Source organism: Pongo pygmaeus, chromosome 1 (assembly GCF_028885625.2).
Source record: "Pongo pygmaeus isolate AG05252 chromosome 1, NHGRI_mPonPyg2-v2.0_pri, whole genome shotgun sequence".
Classification (NCBI taxonomy): Eukaryota; Metazoa; Chordata; class Mammalia; order Primates; family Hominidae; genus Pongo; species Pongo pygmaeus.
Genome location: NC_072373.2, coordinates 194890274 through 194908805, shown reverse-complemented (window position 1 = coordinate 194908805; position 18532 = coordinate 194890274). Strand labels below are relative to the sequence as shown.

The window sequence follows — 18532 nt, the reverse complement described above, 5'->3', positions numbered from 1 at the left end:
GATGGAACTCTCTTTATCCAATAACTCTTTGGGCTGGTTTTTGTTTGTTTGTTTGTTTGTTTTGGCCCTTCCCTTTTCCCTGAAGTGAAGTATCCTTCTCTGTTTGTTAGTATCTGCAACTGCTTTCTACCGAGCTCAGCCTATCATTGAGTTCATGTGTGAGGTTTTAGACATTCAGAACATCAATGAACAGACCAAACCTCTAACAGACTCCCAGCGTGTCAAGTTTACCAAAGAAATCAGAGGTAAGTGTTTGCATTAATGTGGTCTTGGAGAAGCAGCTCAGCATGCTGCACGTTGCCTGTGCTCTGGAGTCACACAGACCTGGGCTTCGGTCTCAGGCTAACCAGTTCTATCAATGGGACCTTCGTCAAGTTCCTTAACCACTGTGAACCTTAGTGTATTCATCTCTAAGGTAAAGATAATAATATATACTTTGTAGAGTTGTTGTGATAATTAAATGCAATTAGGCTTATTAAGCTTTCTAGCATAGTACCTGTCACATATCAGGCACTCAGTAAATGCTACCCTTACCCACTTAAAAACTTCCATTTTAATAAAATAACATAAATTCATTTATTATCCTTCTGGAATTTCTTTTCTTCTTTACTTGTTATTGGTTAGCTTCCCTCACTAGAATATAAACTTCACGAAAGCTGTCTCCAGGCCTGAAAATAAGCGTCAGAACATAGTTGATGCTTAATAAATATTTATTGGATGAAATAATAAACTAAAGGAGATCGAGCATCTTAGGTCATCTGAGTTCTAATTTATTCTGCTTAGCTCAGGTTTTTTGCCTATAATGATGAAATTGTCCCCATATTCTTGCAATTTTTATCCTGTACAATGTCATGACATTTTGAAGACAACATCTGAATCTGTTTTTGTCACTATGATTTTAATTAACTGATGTTTTGCCTTTTAAAAAAAATTTCAGGTCTCAAAGTTGAGGTGACCCACTGTGGACAGATGAAACGAAAATACCGAGTTTGTAATGTGACTAGACGGCCAGCCAGCCATCAAACGTATGTTAACCACATCTAAAGTAATACAATTACATTTTTAGTAACAGAGGGAGCTACTATAATTGTTTAAGAAATTGGTTATTGGCTGAGCACAGTGGCTCACACCTGTAATCCCAGCACTTTGAGAGGCCGAGGTGGGTGGATCACGAGATCAGGAGTTCAAGACCAGCCTGGCCAAGATGGTGAAACCCCATTTCTACCAAAAATACAAAAAAATTAGCTGGGCATGGTGGCGGTCACCTGTAACCCCAGGTACTTGGGAGGCTGAGGCAGAGAATTGTTTGAACCTGGGAGGCGGAGGTTACAGTGAGCCAAGGTTGCACCACTGCGCTCCAGCCTGGGCAACACAGCAAGACTCTGTCTCAAAAAAAATAAATAAATAAAAAGAAATTGGTTATCTTGGCCGGGCATGGTGGCTCGCACCTGTTATCCCAGCACTTTGGGAGGCCGAGCCAGGCAGATCACTTGAAGTCAGGCGTTTGAGACCAGCCTGGCCAACATGGTGAAACCCCGTCTCTACTAAAAACTACAAAAATTAGCCAGGCTTGGTGGCAGGCGCTTGTAATCCCAGCTACTTGGGAGGCTGAGGCAGGAGAATCGCTTGAACCCAGGAGGCAGAGTTTGCAGTGAGCCAAGATCACGCCATTGTACTCCAGCCTGGGTGACAGAGTGAAACTCCATCTCAAAAGAAAAAAAGAAAGAATTGGTTATCTTATACTGAAATTTTCAAGATCACCAGAATCTTTGCTTTTAACACCAAAGTTTTAAAACATTTTCTGAATATTTTTGGTAGAGATATTTATAAAACACATTCTTTGCCTTTAATTCAATTTACCTCTTAAGTAGAGTATGTTAAACATAGATTAACTTTTATTTAATCTATGTTTTATTTAATCTTTTTATTTAATGATGCAGAGTCATTATAAGCTTTTTTAAATTATACTGTTGTCATCCTTTTTTTTTTTTTTCTTTTGGAGACAGGGTCTCACTCTGTCACCTTCTGGGCTCAAGTGAACCTCCCACCTCAGACTTCCAAGTAGTGGGATTACAGGCATGCACCACCACACCCGCCTAATTTTTTTTGTAGAGGTGGGGTTTCGCTATGTTGCCCAGTCTGGTCTTCAATTCCTGGGCTCAAACAGTTTGCCCACCTCGGCCTCCCAAAGTGCTGGGACTACAGGTGTGAACCAGCACACCCAGCCTACTGTTGTAATTCTTAATACATAGCTCAAAAGGTCTGTTAAGGCCTAGATATCATATAAGGCTGTCAGGAGAAGACATACATATAAATAAAATATATGAGAAGACATTTTATATATATATATGTATCTTCTAAAAAAAATACAGACACACGTATATAGTGCTTGGCACCATCATGGCCCACTGCAGCCTCAACTTCCTGGGCTCAAGCAATCCTCCCACCTCAGCCTCCTGAGTATCTGGGACTATAGGCACGTGCCGCCACGCCTCGCTAATTTTTGTATTTTTAATAGAGACGGGGTCCCACTTTGTTGCCCAGGCTGGGAGAAGACATCTATTGCTTTGTGTTTTGTGTGGATTTCTCTCCCTCCCTTTGTAGGTAGCTGTCACTTCTTAACAGCTGTTGGTGTCTATGGCATCCTCCAGCAGCATACTCCTTTCCGTTTCCCCAATCTCATTTTCCTAATCGCCCAATACTTCTTTTTTTTTTTTTGAGACAGAGTTTCGCTCTTGTTGCCCAGGTTGGAATGCAATGTCGTGATCTCTGCTCACTGCAACCTCCGCCTCCCGGATTCAAGTGATTCTCCTGCCTCAGCCTCCCGAGTAGCTGAGATTACAGGCACCTGCTACCATGCCCAGCTAATTTTTTGTATTTTTGGTGGAGACGGGGTTCCTCTATGTTGGCCAGGCTGATCTTGAACTCCTGACCTCAGGCGATCCATCCGCCTCAGCCTCCCAAAGTGCTGGGATTACAGGCATGAGCCACTGCGCCCAGCCCATCACCCAACACTTCTAATCTACTGAAAACTGTGCCTCAGTGAGACACTATATGTGAAAGTGCCTTAAAAATTATATCTGTATCTTATTCTTGTAATCAAGATCATGTCTGACATAAACATAAATATTGGCTCTTCTAAATAAAGAGTTAAATATACAGTATACACTTTACTACATTTATATTATTTTGGTTACTCAGAGCCCCCCCCACACACACACCTTTTTTTGCTTATATTCTAATCTGACTTTGTTTTAGATTCATGATTCTTAATTTTCAAACTTTAGTGCATATCAAAATCACCCAGAGGGCTTTGTCTAGATAGTTGAAATTTTCAGATGGCTTCTGGATAAATAAAGTGCATTATTTCAGTCTGATTTGAATAAATTCTTCAGTATGACCTCATGTACACACTACATGAATTTCTTAAGAGTGGTAAATTGGTATTTCATGTATTATTTGTATTATACCATTGACTTCTTTCTCAGAAAAAAAAAAGTTACCAAAACCTTATGAAGTCACTGTTGAGAATTGTAGCATTTGTTCAAGAACTGTGCTCTTTTCATTATTTAATTATTTCACATAACCCTGTTAGAATAATTAGACTTATAGACGTATATAATCTTTGCTGAAAGATTATAACTCATATATTTAAATATCACATAGATGACCCTTACTGCACCTTTACTTTGTAAGGCTGTGGCAGTTAAGAAAGCAAGATTAACGGGCTGGGCGCAGTGGCTCACGCCTCTAAATCCCAGCATTTTGGGAGGCTGAGGCAGGCAGATCACTAGAGGTCAGGAGTTCAAGACCAGCCTGGCCAACATGGTGAAACCCTGTCTCTACTAAAAATACAAAAATTAGCTAGGCATGGTGGCAGGCGTGGTGGCAGGCGCCTGTAATCCCAGGTACTCGGGAGGCTGAGGTAGGAGAATCACTTGAACCCAGGAGGCAGAGGTTGCAGTGAGCCGAGATTGCACTCTAGCCTGGGCAACAGAGTGAGACTACGTCTTTAAAAAAAAAAAAAAAAAAAAAGCAAGATTAAAACCCGGCATGGTGGCTGGCAACTGTAATCCCAACACTTTGGGAGGCTGAGGAAAGAGGATTCCTTGAGCCCAGGAGTTCGAGACCAGCCTGGGCAATGTGGCAAGACCCCTCTACAAAAAATACAGAAAAATTAGCCAGGCATTTGTCCCAGCTAGTTGGGAGGCTGAGGTGGGAGAATTGCTTGAGCCCAGGTGGTGGAGGTTGCAGTAAGCCAAAATCATGCCACTGCACTCCAGCCTAGGTGACAGAGCGAGACTCTGTCTCAAAAAAAAAAAAAAAAGCAAGATTAAAGTTATTATTGTACTAAGTATTTGAGATAATTTGCCCACTGGAAAAGCCAAATAATTATGCCAAATATTCTGGCACAGTCTCAGATTCATGTATTTGGTCTTGTTGTCTCCAGATCCACATGTATTTGTTCTAGTTTTAGGATCTGAAAATTTGGGAATCTAAAAATGTGGCCCCAGTAACTATGCTACACTCATTTTACAAAAAGTTATCTTAAGGGAACAAAACACCTACATGGATTACTCAAAATCCTTATGTTAATTTGAAGCCAGCAAGAGGTTGTATTTGTACCAGTAGGTGTTACCTGACCTCAAGTGAGTCTATGTATCTTCTGGTTCTGCAGTATCTTCTTGTTTTAAGTTATTTTTTTTTAATTCTTTTTAAATTTTAATTTTAAAAAATTTCTCATCCAAGCTTTAACAAACATGGAGAAGTTCAATGGAATCATTGTTCTGGTTAAATACTAAACTTACTTAAGTGAAAATGCTCAAATAAAGATTAACTTTTGTTTTTTGGCTGGGCATGTGGCTCACACCTGTGATCCCAGCACTTTGGGAGGCTGAGGCAGGTGGATCACCTGAAGTCAGGAGTTCTAGATCAGCCTGGCCAACGCGGTGAAACCCCGTCTCTACTAAAAATACAAAAATTATAGGTGGTGGCGCGCACTTGTAATCCCAGCTACTCGGGAGCCTGAGGCAGGAGAACCGCTTGAACCCGGGAGGTGGAGATTGCGGTGAACCAAGATGGTGCCACTGCACTCCAGCCTGGGCAACAGAGTGAGTCTCTGTCTCACAAAAAAAAAAAAAAAAAAGATTGACCTTTGTTTTTTTAAGTGACTGATGAAAGTAGGAATTATTAGTGGGCTTTGTTTGTTTATTGTTTAGAAAAGAAAGAATTTGGCCAGGCACAGTGGCTCACGCCTGTAATCCCAGCACTTTGGGAGGCCGAGGTGGGTGGATCACTTGAGGTCAGGAGTTCGAGACCAGCGTGGCCAACGTGGTGAAACCCTGTCTCTACTAAAAATACAAAAATTGGCTTGGCGTGGTGGCACACGCCTATAATCCCAACTGCTTGGGAAGATGAGGCATGAGCATCCATTGAACCCGGGAGGCAGAGGTTGAGATCACGCCATGCACTCCAGCCTGGGTGACAGAGTGAGACACTGTCTCAAAAAAAAAAAAAAAGAAAAGAAAAGAAAAGAAAAGAAAAAGAAGAAAAGAAAGAACTTGAAGAAATATTCTAAAAAAGACATTCTCTCCTATAGTTTTCCTTTGCAGCTAGAAAACGGTCAAGCTATGGAATGTACAGTAGCTCAATATTTTAAGCAAAAGTATAGTCTGCAGCTGAAATACCCCCATCTTCCCTGTCTCCAAGTGGGACAAGAACAAAAGCATACATACTTGCCACTCGAGGTAAGTTAAATTTTCTTTTGCCAATTTGCTGATCTCTTGAATGAGTATATATTTTTAAGTAGAGTTCTAAACTAGTGTTGAAATTTAGTGTTAATTTCTAAAATATTTTTGGCAGATGATTTCACTATATAACCAAATTTTAATTTTTCTGGAAATAGAGGATATAAGATATGGTTTGGCAAAGGTTTAAGATATGGAACCCTTTACACAAACCAATTTCTCTTTGTCTCTTGGCAGGTCTGTAATATAGTGGCAGGACAGCGATGTATCAAGAAGCTCACAGACAATCAGACTTCCACAATGATCAAAGCTACAGCAAGATCTGCTCCTGACAGACAGGAAGAGATCAGTAGACTGGTCAGTAAGACATGGTCTTCAAGATGAGCTAGCTTTGAGATGACAAAAAACAAAAGAATAGAAAACTCCTGGGACACAGTTACTCTCTGGTTTTTATATATGCAGGCTTTCCTGTTCTTTAGGTGAAGAGCAACAGTATGGTGGGTGGACCTGATCCATACCTTAAAGAATTTGGTATTGTTGTCCACAATGAAATGACAGAGCTCACAGGCAGGGTACTTCCAGCACCAATGCTGCAATATGGAGGCCGGGTAAGCTTTTTATTTTATTCAGCAAGCTTCTTCCACAACCAGTCAAAAAGAGAATAATCCAGGTTTTCTCTACTCTGCCACTGCTGAATTTACCCATAGTTTTGTTCATTATTGCCTTTTGTGTTCTGGCTCATACCTAATAGAATTTTGTTTATTCACTCGTCAATAGTAAAATGGCCTTAGATTGTAATGTCTTTTCTCTTTTCTTTTGTTTCTTCTTCTTCTTCTTCTTCTTTTTTTTTTTTTTTTTTTTTTCAAAGAATAAAACAGTAGCCACACCCAACCAGGGTGTCTGGGACATGCGAGGAAAGCAGTTTTATGCTGGCATTGAAATTAAAGTTTGGGCAGTTGCTTGTTTTGCACCTCAGAAACAATGTAGGGAAGATTTACTAAAGTGAGTATCTTCATATTTTCAGCTTAGTAATATCCCTTCCAGATATGAAAATACTGTCTTTATGTGAATGTGCTGTGTACGCTGGCACTAAATCCCTGACTCCCATAGTGACACCATCTGGCTATATGAAAAAGACCTTGTATTATAGTAATTTGCAAACTTGGGAATTACATTAAGAATCTGACTCAGCTTCCTTACATGTAGAGCAGAAATTTGTGAGTAACAAGGCAGAGACAATGTTGGTTGGCAAATTCTTGAGTTCTTATTGAAGCTTCCTTTGGTATTAATTGTATCTTTTCAGCTAAGATAAAAAACTAGCTTACTTTGAATCATTATAATTTACGAATGAGTTTGTTTTATTGCAAGGTCTCTGGGTAAGAGTAGGTTCGCATCTTACAGATGCAGCTATCTATATAAAAGAAGTTAGTGGCCGGGCTTAGTGGCTCACACGTGTAATCCCAGCACTTTGGGAGGCCGAGGTGGGTGGATCATGGGGTCAGGAGATCGAGATCATCCTGGCCAACATGGTGAAACCCCGTCTCTACTAAAATACAAAAAATCAGCCAGGCATGGTGGCGCACGCCTGTAGTCCCAGCTACTGGGGAGGCTGAGGCAGGGGAATCACTTGAATCCAGGAGGCAGAGGTTGCAGTGAGCCAAGATCTCGCCACTGCACTCCAGCCTTGCGACAGAGCAAGACTCCGTCTCAAAAAAATAAAAATAAAAAAATAAAGTTAGGGAGAAGAGTGAAAAAAAATTAAGAAAAGGGAACTAGAGTGAAAGAAAGGAGTTCTACAAAATATTGGCAAATGCACCGAAGGAATTCTGAAAGCTTTATACATAAATTGAAGTAACTTCTTAAATCTAAAATTTAAAACTTCAAAGTGAATTTTGCTTTTTTTAAGTGATGATTTCTTTTGACATTTTTATTGAACCAAATCTGTTCCAAGTTTGAATGTAGTCCTAAATACACTGATTTTGTAACAGCATGTTTCTGCGTTCTCAGTTGAGCACAAGCTTACCCAGCTATTTCTGTACCAGGCTTACCAAAATGCACGTTACCTGAAATTTTGACCCTGCTTTTCTTCAGTCCAGAATTATTGATTTGAATGTTTAAAAGATCTTTGAACAGCAATGCTATTCTAGTTCAGCTGCGCATAATTATTTAAAAATTTCAGTTGATAATCTGATAGCTTAGTAATAACAGATTCTTTTCTGTTTAACTGCAAGTTAAATTGCAAGTTTAATTGCAATTGCCAGTCCATTTTTGGCAACCAGTTAAAGATTTTTATTTATTTGTTTACTTGTTTCTAAATTTGGCTAAGAATTTACAAAACTGAAGGAAGTGTTTCAGAGGAAAATGAATGCCAGAAATGTACTCTGAAATGAAAAAAACTGTGCTACTGGTTCTATTTTAACAGGAGTTTCACTGACCAGCTGCGTAAAATCTCTAAGGATGCAGGAATGCCCATCCAGGGTCAGCCATGTTTCTGCAAGTATGCACAAGGTGCAGACAGTGTGGAGCCTATGTTTAAACATCTGAAAATGACTTATGTGGGCCTACAGCTAATAGTGGTTATCCTGCCTGGAAAGACACCAGTATATGGTATGGACCCTTTTAATGCTGAATGAGGGATGATTTCAAGCAGTAGATATAACAGTCAGGATAAGCTAGGTTATGCTGCAGTCACAAACCTCAAACTCTCAGTGGTTCACAACAACAAAGATTTGTTTCTTGCTCCTGTTATGCGTCCACTGAAGGTAGACTGCGGACTCTGCTCTGTGTCATCATGTCATCTCCATTTGGGGACCCAGCTTGGCAGAGCAGCTGCTATTTAGAATGTTGCTGGCCCCACATTCTTTTTTCTCTCTGCAACTCCTTGGCCACAACCAGCCATATGGCCTTATCCAACTTGCGTGGGAGCAGTGGGGATGGGGGTTGAGAATGTAGTGTGATACTACCATAGTCCTGGAAGCTGAGAGAACTGGAAATATTTGGTGAAAAGCACTTAGGAATATGAGAGTGAGGAAGAGTGCCACTTCCAGAAGAGGATTTGCTTAGTTTGTATCTATTATAAGAAGAATGATACAAAGTTATTTTGGCTATCATTTAAGTAAAGGATGTAGGAACTATCATTGTTGATGAGACAGAATCTCGCTCTGTCAACCAGGCTGGAGTGCAGTGTCATGATCACTGCTCATCTCAGCCTCAAAATCCTGGGCTCAGGTGATTCTCCTGTCTCAGGCTCTCAAGTAGCTGAGAATACAGGTGCCCACCACCACACGCAGCTAATTTTTGTATTTTTTATAGAGATAGGGTTTTGCTGTGTTGCCCAGGATGGTCTTGAACTCCTGGGCTCAAGCCATCCACCTGCCTTGGGCTTCCCAAAGCATTGGGATTACAGGCATGGGCCAGCACGCCCAGCCAGTTTTAAACTTTTTTTTTTTTTTTTGAGGCAGGGTCCTGCTCTGTCATCCAGGCTATAGTGCAGTGGCACAATCTTGACTCACTGCAGCCTCTGCCTCTTGGGTTCAAGTGATTCTCCTGCCTCAGCCCCCCAAGTAGCTGGGACTACAGGCACGTGCCATCACACCCAGCTAATTTTTGTATTTTTAGTAGAGATGGGGTTTCACCACGTTGGCCAGGCTGGTCTTGAACTCCTGACCTCAAGTGATCCACCCGCCTTGGCCTCCCAAAGTGCTGAGATTACAGATGTGAGCCACTGTGGCTGGCCCCAGTTTTAAACTTTATAAAATGTCTTTAACCTTCTCTCTACAGTTATCTCTTGTACTTAAAGAAAGAAAAAAAAAGCAAAAAAGAAAAACAAAATAAAATAAAATTCAAAGGGCCGGTGTGTGTACTGAGAGGGAGAAGCTGGGAAGATTGATTCTTTTGCTAAATCATCATGTGGGAAGAGGAGCATCAAGGAGCTGAGCAAGTCGTGGCAGGCAGCACAGAGAATAAAGGAAGCAGACTGGCTGCAGGGCCTGCAGGAGGGAAAAAAGAGAGAAGGGAGGGCCTATCCAAACACGGGGGAAAAATTGCCCTGGGGGTTTAGCAGATAAAAGGAAGACATGAGAAGCATCTAGCACAGTGTACGGTATATAGTAAGTTACAAAGTTAACGTGTGGGGTTTTTTTCCTTTTGCTTTTAGTAATTAGGAGACCATTTAAACATGTTAAAATTAATAAATTATTTTTGTAGCGGAGGTGAAACGTGTTGGAGATACCCTTCTAGGTATGGCCACGCAGTGTGTCCAGGTAAAAAATGTAGTGAAGACCTCACCTCAAACCCTTTCCAATCTTTGCCTGAAGATAAATGCAAAACTTGGAGGAATTAACAATGTGCTTGTGCCTCATCAAAGGTAAGATTCTGAATGCTTTCCCCACTTTTGTTTAAGATCTAACTTACATAATTTATGGGAAAGCACACAAATACTATATATGCATCTAGATTACCTTTTCTCTTGTATATATATGCACCCATATACCCAATACCCAGATAAAGATATAGAACATTTCCAGCACCCCATCAGCCTTCCTTATGGCCCCTCCAAATAGATAACCCCCAAAGGTGACCACCATTCTGATGTCTATCACCTATCCAGATTACTTTTGCCCATTTTTGAGCTTCGTATAAATGGAATCATACAGTATGCACTATTTTGTGTTGGTCTTCTTATGTTCAACATTATGTCTGTGAGATTAATTTGTGTTGTTGCACTTAGGAGTAGTTTATTCTTTTTCATTGTTGTGTATGATTTCATTACATGAATAAACCACACAATTTTAATTTATTCTACTATCGATCGCTCTGTCCCCCAAGGCTGGAGTGCAGTGATGCGATCTCAGCTTACTGCAAGCTCCGCCTACCGGTTTCACGCCATTCTCCTGCCTCAGCCTCCCAAGTGGCTGCGACTACAGGCACCCGCCTCCACGCCCGGCAAATGTTTTGTATTTTTAGTAGAGACGGGGTTTCACCGTGTTAGCCAGGATGGTCTCAATCTCCTGACCTCGTGATCCGCCCGTCTCGGCCTCCCAAAGTGCTGGAATTACAGGCGTGAGCCACCGCGCCCGGCCCTGGATATTTTCATACATTCATTATACAATTCTACATTTTCGGTGAACTGAAACACTCTTTCTCTTGTGTGGAATTTCAGGAGTGTAATTACTGAATTACAGAAAATAGAGTTACAGAGAATACATATATTTACTATTAATAGATACAGTCAAATAGTTTTCCAAAGTGGTTGTACCAATTTACACTTACACCAAAGTGGTTGTACCAATTTACACTTACACTGAGAGTTCTACTTGCTCTATATTCTTACCAACACTTCGTAGTATCAGTCCTTTTAATTTTAGCCATTTTGCTTGGGGATAATAGTATCTCATTATAGTTTTAATTTGCATTCCCTTAATGAGTAATGATGTTAAGCACATTTTCATATGCTCATTAGCTATTTGGACATCTTTTTTGTTTGTTTGTTTGTTTTGTTTTGAGATGGAGTCTTGCTCTGTCACTCAGGCTGGAGTGCAATGGCCTGATCTTGGCTCACTGCAACCTCCACCTCCCAGGTTCAACCAATGCTACCACCTCAGCTTCTTGAGTAGCTAGGATTACAGGTGCACACCACCATGACCCACTAATTCTTTTGTATTTTTAGTAGAGACAGGGTTTCACCATGTTGACCAGGCTGGACTCAAACTCCTGACCTCAAGTGATCCGCCTACCTCAGCCTCCCAAAGTGCTGAGATTACAGGCGTGAGCCACCGCGCCTGGCCTGTTTTGTTTTTTGGGACAGGGTCTCACTCTGTCTTCCAGGCCTGTTTTGTTTTTTGGGACAGGGTCTCACTCTGTCTTCCAGGCTGGAGTGCAGTGATGTGATCATGGCACACTGAAGACCCAAACTCCTGGCCTTCAACTGATCATCCCACCTCAGCCTCCCAAGTAGCTGGGACTACAGGCTCATACCACCATGCTCGGCTAATGTTTTTATTTTTTATAGAAACAGGGTTTTGTCCTGTTGACCAGGCTGGTCTAGAACTCTTGAGCTCAAACAGTCCTCCTGCCTCAGCCTCCCAAAGTGCTGGGATTACAGGCATGAGCCACCATGCCTAGCCTAAACATCTTCTTTTATAATGGACCTGTTTAGTCTTTTGCTCATTTTTTTATATTGGGTTGTGAGTCTTTTTCATTAATTTGTAGTAGTTCTTTGTGGCTTCTGGTCCTTCACAAGATGCAGATATCCTATAGGCAAACAGGATAGGCAGATTGTCTTCTCCTAGTCTGTGCTTTGCCTTTTCACTCTCCTAAATTGTGGGTTTTCTGTTTTTTTCTTTTTAAGACAAGGTCTCACTCTGTCACCCAGGCTGGAGCACAGTGGGGCAATCATGACTCACTGTAGCCTCAATCTCCCCAGCTCAAGCGATTCTCCGGCTTTAGTCTCCTGAGTAGCTGGGACTACAGGAATGTGCCACCATGCCTGTCTAATTATTTATTTATTTATTTATTTATTGAGACAGAGTCTCGCTGTGTCACCCAGGCTGGAGTACAGTGATACAATCTCGGCTCACTGCAACTTCCGCCTCCTGAGTTCAAGCGATTCTCCTGCCTCAGCCTCCCAAGTAGCTGGAATTACAGGCGCACGCCACCATACTTGGCTAATTTTTGTATTTTTAATAGAGACAGGGCTTTACCATGTTGGCCAGGCTGGTGGTCTTGAACTCCTGACCTCAAGCAATCGGCCCACCTTGGCCTCCCAAAGTGCTGGGATTATAAGCATGAGCCACTATACCCAGCCTTAAATTTTATTTTAAAGATGAGGTCTTGCTATGTTGTCCAGGCTAGTTTTGAACTCCTAGGCTTAAGTGATCCTTCCACCTTGGCCTCTCAAAGTGTTGGAATTATAGATGTGAGCCACCATGCCTGGTCAACAATGGCTTTTGATGAACAGAAAATGTTAATAGGACTGAGTTGAATCAATCTTTTTATGTCCTTTTAAGAAACCCTGTCTGCCCTTCCCTTCATAGGTTTTTGTTTGTTTGTTTAAATTTGAGTTTGTCAGATTGACTCTAGAGTAAACAAACACCAAGGCAAGACAGGGATATGATAGTCAAAGTGCTGGCTGGGAATTGGGAGATTTGAGTATTGTTACGTATGTGAATTTCTAATATCTCTGGGCCTCAGTTCCTTATCTATCAAGATAATAATATCTGCCTTGTTAACTTGAAAATGTTGTTTTTCTGTGAAATACTATGTGTGAAAGTGATTTGAAGAGTTAAATTTGGGGCTGTGGTATTAGTCATTGCCATACTTGAAGATGAAATTGAGTGCCTTGCTCTTATGCAATCATATCACAGTTCTCTCTTTTTTTTAAATTTAATCTTAGCATATTTTGTCAACTCTATTAGTTGATTTCTTATTTCTTATTTATTTATTTTTTTGAGACAGGGTCTCACTTTGTCACCCAGGCTGGAGTGCAGTGGCACAATCCCGGCTCACTGCAAACTCCGCCTCCCAGGCTCAAGCAATCTTCCCACCTCAGCCTCCCAACCAGCTGGGACCACAGGCATGCACCACCACGCCTGGCTTATTTTTTGTATTTTTGGTACAGATGAGGTTTCTCCATGTTGCCCACACTGGTCTCAAACTCCTGAGCTCAAGCAATCCACCCGCTCAGCCTCCCAACACAGTTCTCATTTTTGTCCTTGAATGAAACTTCTAGGTAAATAAATCCCTCCTGAAACATTAGTGATGAGATATATGGGCCATAGGGGAAGTTAACCTAAAGTCTGTCTTCATTTAATTTTACCCCAAACATTTGAGACAATATAGCATAGTGGCTTATAGTGCATACTTTGGCGTTAAACTTCTTGGGTTTGGATTCCAGCTTTTCCACTCCTAGCTGTGTGATCTTGGCAACATTCTTTATCCTCTTATGTCTTATTTTTTATCTGGAAAAATTGAGATAATAATTGTACCACCCTCATAAAATTTTAAGGACTAAATGAGTTAACACGTGTGAGGTACTTAGCATAGTGGCTGGTACGTTGTATATGTAAGCTGTTATGTTACGTATAAGCTCAAGCTCAAGCGATTCTCCCGCTTTAGTCTCCTGAGTAGCTGGGACTACAGGAATGTGCCACTATGCCTGCCTATTTATTTATTTATGTATTTATGTATGTATGTATGTATTTATTTATTTATTTATTGAGACAGAGTCTCACTCTGTCACCCAGGCTGGAGTGCAGTGGTGCGATCTCAGCTCACTGCAACCTCCACCTTCCTGGTTCAAGTGATTCTCCTGCCTCTTCCACCTTCTGAGTAGCTGGGATTACAGGCACACACCACCACACCTGGCTAATTTTTGTATTTTTTAGTAGAGACAGGGTTTCGCCATATTGGCCAGGCTGGCCTCAAACTCCTGACCTCAAGTGATCTGCCTGCCTCAGCCTCCCAAAGTGCTGGGATTACAGGCGTGAGCCACCGTGCCCGGCCTTAATTTTTGTATTTTTAGTAGAAACAGGGTTTCACCATGTTGGCCAGGCTGGTCTCCAACTCCTGACCTCAGGTGATCCTCCTGCCTTGGCTTCCCAAAGTGCTGGGATTACAGGCATGAGCCACCGTGCCCAGCCTCTTTTCTTTTTTTAAAGACAAGGTCTTACTCTGTCGCCCAGGCTGGAGTACAGTGATGTGACACAGTACAGTGTAGTATAGTACATAGCTCACTGCAGCCTCAAACTCCTGGGTTTTTCTGCCTCAGCCTCCCAAGTAACTGGGACTACAGGCAGGTGCTGCCACACTGAGCTTTCTTTTTTTTTGTAGAGACCTGGGTCTTGATATATTGCCCAGGCTGGCCTTGAACTTCTAGGCTCAAGCAGTCCTTCCTCCTTGGCCTTCCAAAGTGCTGAGATTATAGGTATGAGCCACGGTGCCCAGCCTAGGTCCTGTTTTTTAAATCTTCTCTTCCTACTGTTATAGAAGAGCCATGTTCACTTCTTCAGTCAGTCCAGAGTCACTGTACTGGGTGACATCAATATTCAGTGGTCCGTAGTGTTCTTTCCCAATGGGCTTAAGTCTTTGTTCTCTCTTATAAGGTTATATCTGATTATATCTGGTGATATAATCTTGCTAAACTCAAAAATTTTCATTTATATGTCTGAGTGGCAACATCTCCTTAAATCTGAGCAGGCCCTCGGTGTTCCAGCAGCCCGTCATCTTCCTGGGAGCGGATGTCACACACCCCCCAGCAGGGGATGGGAAGAAACCTTCCATTGCTGCTGTGGTTGGCAGTATGGATGGCCACCCCAGCCGGTACTGTGCCACCGTTCGGGTGCAGACTTCCCGGCAGGAGATCTCCCAAGAGCTCCTCTACAGTCAAGAGGTCATCCAGGACCTGACTAACATGGTTCGAGAGCTGCTGATTCAGTTCTACAAATCCACACGCTTCAAACCCACTCGGATCATCTATTACCGTGGAGGGGTATCTGAGGGACAAATGAAGCAGGTACTCTCATTATCCCTGTTGCCCTTCGGGGCCCCTAGGAGTCTGAGGGAGATTCCTGTCATCTACCATTCTGGGTAGATCTGAGAGATACTAGGCAAATTCTCAACTGAACATAATTCCATTTCTGTCTTCTAGGTAGCTTGGCCAGAACTAATAGCAATTCGAAAGGCATGTATTAGCTTGGAAGAAGATTACCGGCCAGGAATAACATATATTGTGGTGCAAAAAAGACATCACACACGACTCTTCTGTGCAGATAAAACAGAAAGGGTAAGAAGATATAGTATAAGCTTTGTTATCTGAGGTTCTGGCAAGAGATGTATATATGCACATATATATATACACCATTTTTATACAATTTTTTTCTTAAAAGCAGAAATGCCTGATAATAATTTAATAAATACAATAACTGCAGTTGGGTTTAGATGACCAATTCTGAATGATACGAGTTTTGAGACTGAATATTTTATTTCTCTTGTATAACAGAAATGCTGATTTCTCGAGTTGTTTTTGTGTTGGGGGGAGTAGGTCAGAAACATGCCAGGTACATTGTGATGATATAGGCAACCTTCTAAGGGATGCTTTTGTTATTTGTTACTTTTTGCTGCACAGTTCTAGGGTATAAAGAAGAATTTATCTTCCAAATAATTTTATATCAGCATAGGACAGGGGTCCCCAACCCCCAGACTGTGGACTGGTAACAGTCTGTGGCCTGTTAGGAACCAGGCTGCGCAGCAGAAGGTGAGCGGTCAGTGAATGATCATTACCACCTGAGCTCTGCCTCCTGTCAGATTAGCAGTGGTGGAACAGTTTCATCCCAAAACCATCTCCCCCCCGCTCCCCTACCCTCATCCATGTAAAAATTGTCTTCCATGAAACCTGTCCTTGCTGCCAAAAAAGTTGAGGACTGCTGGCATAGGAGATTCAAAGGGTACAAACTTTGAATATTTATAGTGTCACACTTAAACCACAGTCAAATTACTCAACTTCTCTAAGCCATAATATTCTCATCTGTAAAATGTGGTTAAGAACAATATCTGACTGGGTGCGGTGGCTCACGCCTGTAATCCCAGCACTTTGGGAGGCTGAGGCGGGCGATCACTTGAGGTCAGGAGTTCGAGGCCAGCCTGGCCAACATGGCAAGACTCCGTCTCTACTAAAAATACAAAAATTAGCTGGGCGTAATGGTGCACGCCTGTAGTCCCAGGTATCCAGGAGGCTGAGGCAGGAGAATCGCTTGAACCCAGGAGCCAGAGGTTGCAGTGAGCCGAGATCACACCACTGCACTCCAGCCTGCACAGAGCAAGACTCTGCCTAAAAGAAAGAAAAAAAAATTAAAATCCAAAACACCTCTAATCCCCAGGCATTTCAGATACAGAATGCCCAACCTATATTATTAATAGATAATCTTGCTTCTTTGATATTTTTTAATGACTTTACTTCATCTTGTCCAGGCCCTCTCTGATCCACCCCTAGGAAGACCAGATCTTTCTGTTACCTAATCATGTAATCTTGTTTGCCACTCCCATTATTTTCTAGTACACTCTAGTTTTTTTGTCTCTAATCCGAGGATGAACTGTTTCTTTTTTCTCTTTTTTTGAGATGGAGTTTTGCTCTTGTCACCCAGGCTGCAATGCAATGGCACAATCTTGGCTCACTGCAACCTCTGCCTCCCGAGTTTCAAGCGATTCTCCTGCCTCACCCTCCTGAGTAGCTGGGATTACAGGCACCCACCACCATGCCCAGCTAATTTTTGTATATTTAGTTGAGACGGAGTTTCACCATGTTAGCCAATCCAGTCTTGAACTCCTGACGTCAGGTGATCCACCTGCCTCGGCCTCCCAAAGTGCTGGGATTACAGGTGTGAGCCGCCGTGCTTGGCCTGAACTGTTTCTTTTTGTTTTCTGAATCAAGGTTGTTTTCTCATTGGGCCCCAGATCCAATCAGCTTAGATTAAAAGGACTGTCTTAAATTAAAAGGGCTGTTTTAAATTAAAAGGGCTGTCTTTAAATTGCTGAAACCATAGGTTAATAGTACTTCTTACCAACTGGGCTTTATCTCTCTATAACATAAACATATAAGAAATCTGTACCTGTGCCCCCAAAATATATAACAATTTAAATAAAAAGTAGACCAGCACATGTCAAATAAAATAAATAAATAAAAGATATGCTGTGCAAAAAAAAAATACTACTTCTTAGGCTTTGCTAATACAAATTCTTTGAACTCTTGCCTGACCTCTGGGCATAAAACCTCCTGCTACCTTCTCCTTAACTGTTGTCATCTCTCCACCTGTCTGTCGACTTGTTATCCATGTAAATTTAAGATCTTCTTCTTTAGGCTTGTCTTCCTAAACTATCTATTAAGCTATTATTAAGCTATCTCGTAGTTTTATTCTTTAAACCTTTCAAAATTGACAGTCCCAGTTCTTGGTCTACTTTGTACCCGGACATTTACTAATATCTTCAATTCTCTAAGCATGCCTCTTGCCAATCCACTTGCCCATTTATTTTGCCTCTACTCTTAGGCTGATAGAAATTGCTGGGGGAAAAGTGGTGGATTTTACTTTTTTGAGACAGGGTCTCACTCTGTCACCCAGGGTGGAGTGCAGTGGCATGATTATGGCTTATGGCAGCCTAGATGCCCCCAGGCTCAGGTGATCCTCCTACCTGAGCCTCCCAAGTAGCTGGGACTACAGGCACTCACCATCACTCTTGGCTAATTTTTTTGTATTTTTTGTAGAGATGGGGTTTTGCCATGTTGTCCAGGCTGATCTTGAACTCTTGGGCTTAAGTGATCGGCTCACCTCAGCCTCTCAAAGTGCTAGGATTACAGGTGTGAGCCACCACACCTGGCCAAAAGTGTCTGTTTAATAAAGAACCATATTACAAATTCATGAGAGCAAATCTCAGCCAGGCCTTGGATGCTGCTGTTTTTTCATTTACCCTATTCCCCATAGCATCTGTTCCACACCTTTATACTCTTCTCAAGTCCCTTACCCTATTCATAATAACTCTATTGCCAACAAAGTCCTATCGTCTATTTCCCTCCAAAAACAAGATCTCGAAGGCAAGAATTTTCTCAGCTGCCTCTCCTCTACTTTCAAACTCAGTTACATCTTGTATTTTCTTATCTCCTTCCTCGTATCTCTCCACCTATGCTTTCTTTCCCCCATCCTATGCTTTCAATCCTAATCCCTCCTGACTTCTCTAGAGCCTTACTTGGTTAGTTACGCATTGTTTTTCAAAACTTCACTCTTTTGTGTTCTGTTGCC

General features: G+C 41.8%; 1 protein-coding gene across 3 annotated transcripts in view; it reads left to right on the top strand.

The window, feature by feature from the left end:
- The window catches only part of LOC129041041 (protein argonaute-4), a 50668-nt gene that overhangs the window by 17688 nt on the left and 14448 nt on the right, over nucleotides 1–18532 (top strand). For all 3 annotated transcript variants that reach the window (XR_008503774.2, XR_008503775.2, XM_054496179.2), the window contains exons 6-15: nucleotides 111–245; nucleotides 938–1025; nucleotides 5600–5747; nucleotides 5985–6104; nucleotides 6227–6355; nucleotides 6616–6749; nucleotides 8170–8354; nucleotides 9954–10113; nucleotides 14943–15258; nucleotides 15394–15528. Coding sequence is in view for 1 of the 3 variants with exons in the window: in XM_054496179.2 (XP_054352154.1) it covers nucleotides 111–245; nucleotides 938–1025; nucleotides 5600–5747; nucleotides 5985–6104; nucleotides 6227–6355; nucleotides 6616–6749; nucleotides 8170–8354; nucleotides 9954–10113; nucleotides 14943–15258; nucleotides 15394–15528 (1550 nt within the window). In the remaining 2 variants the exon portion in view is untranslated. The remainder of the gene's footprint in view (nucleotides 1–110; nucleotides 246–937; nucleotides 1026–5599; nucleotides 5748–5984; nucleotides 6105–6226; nucleotides 6356–6615; nucleotides 6750–8169; nucleotides 8355–9953; nucleotides 10114–14942; nucleotides 15259–15393; nucleotides 15529–18532) is intronic.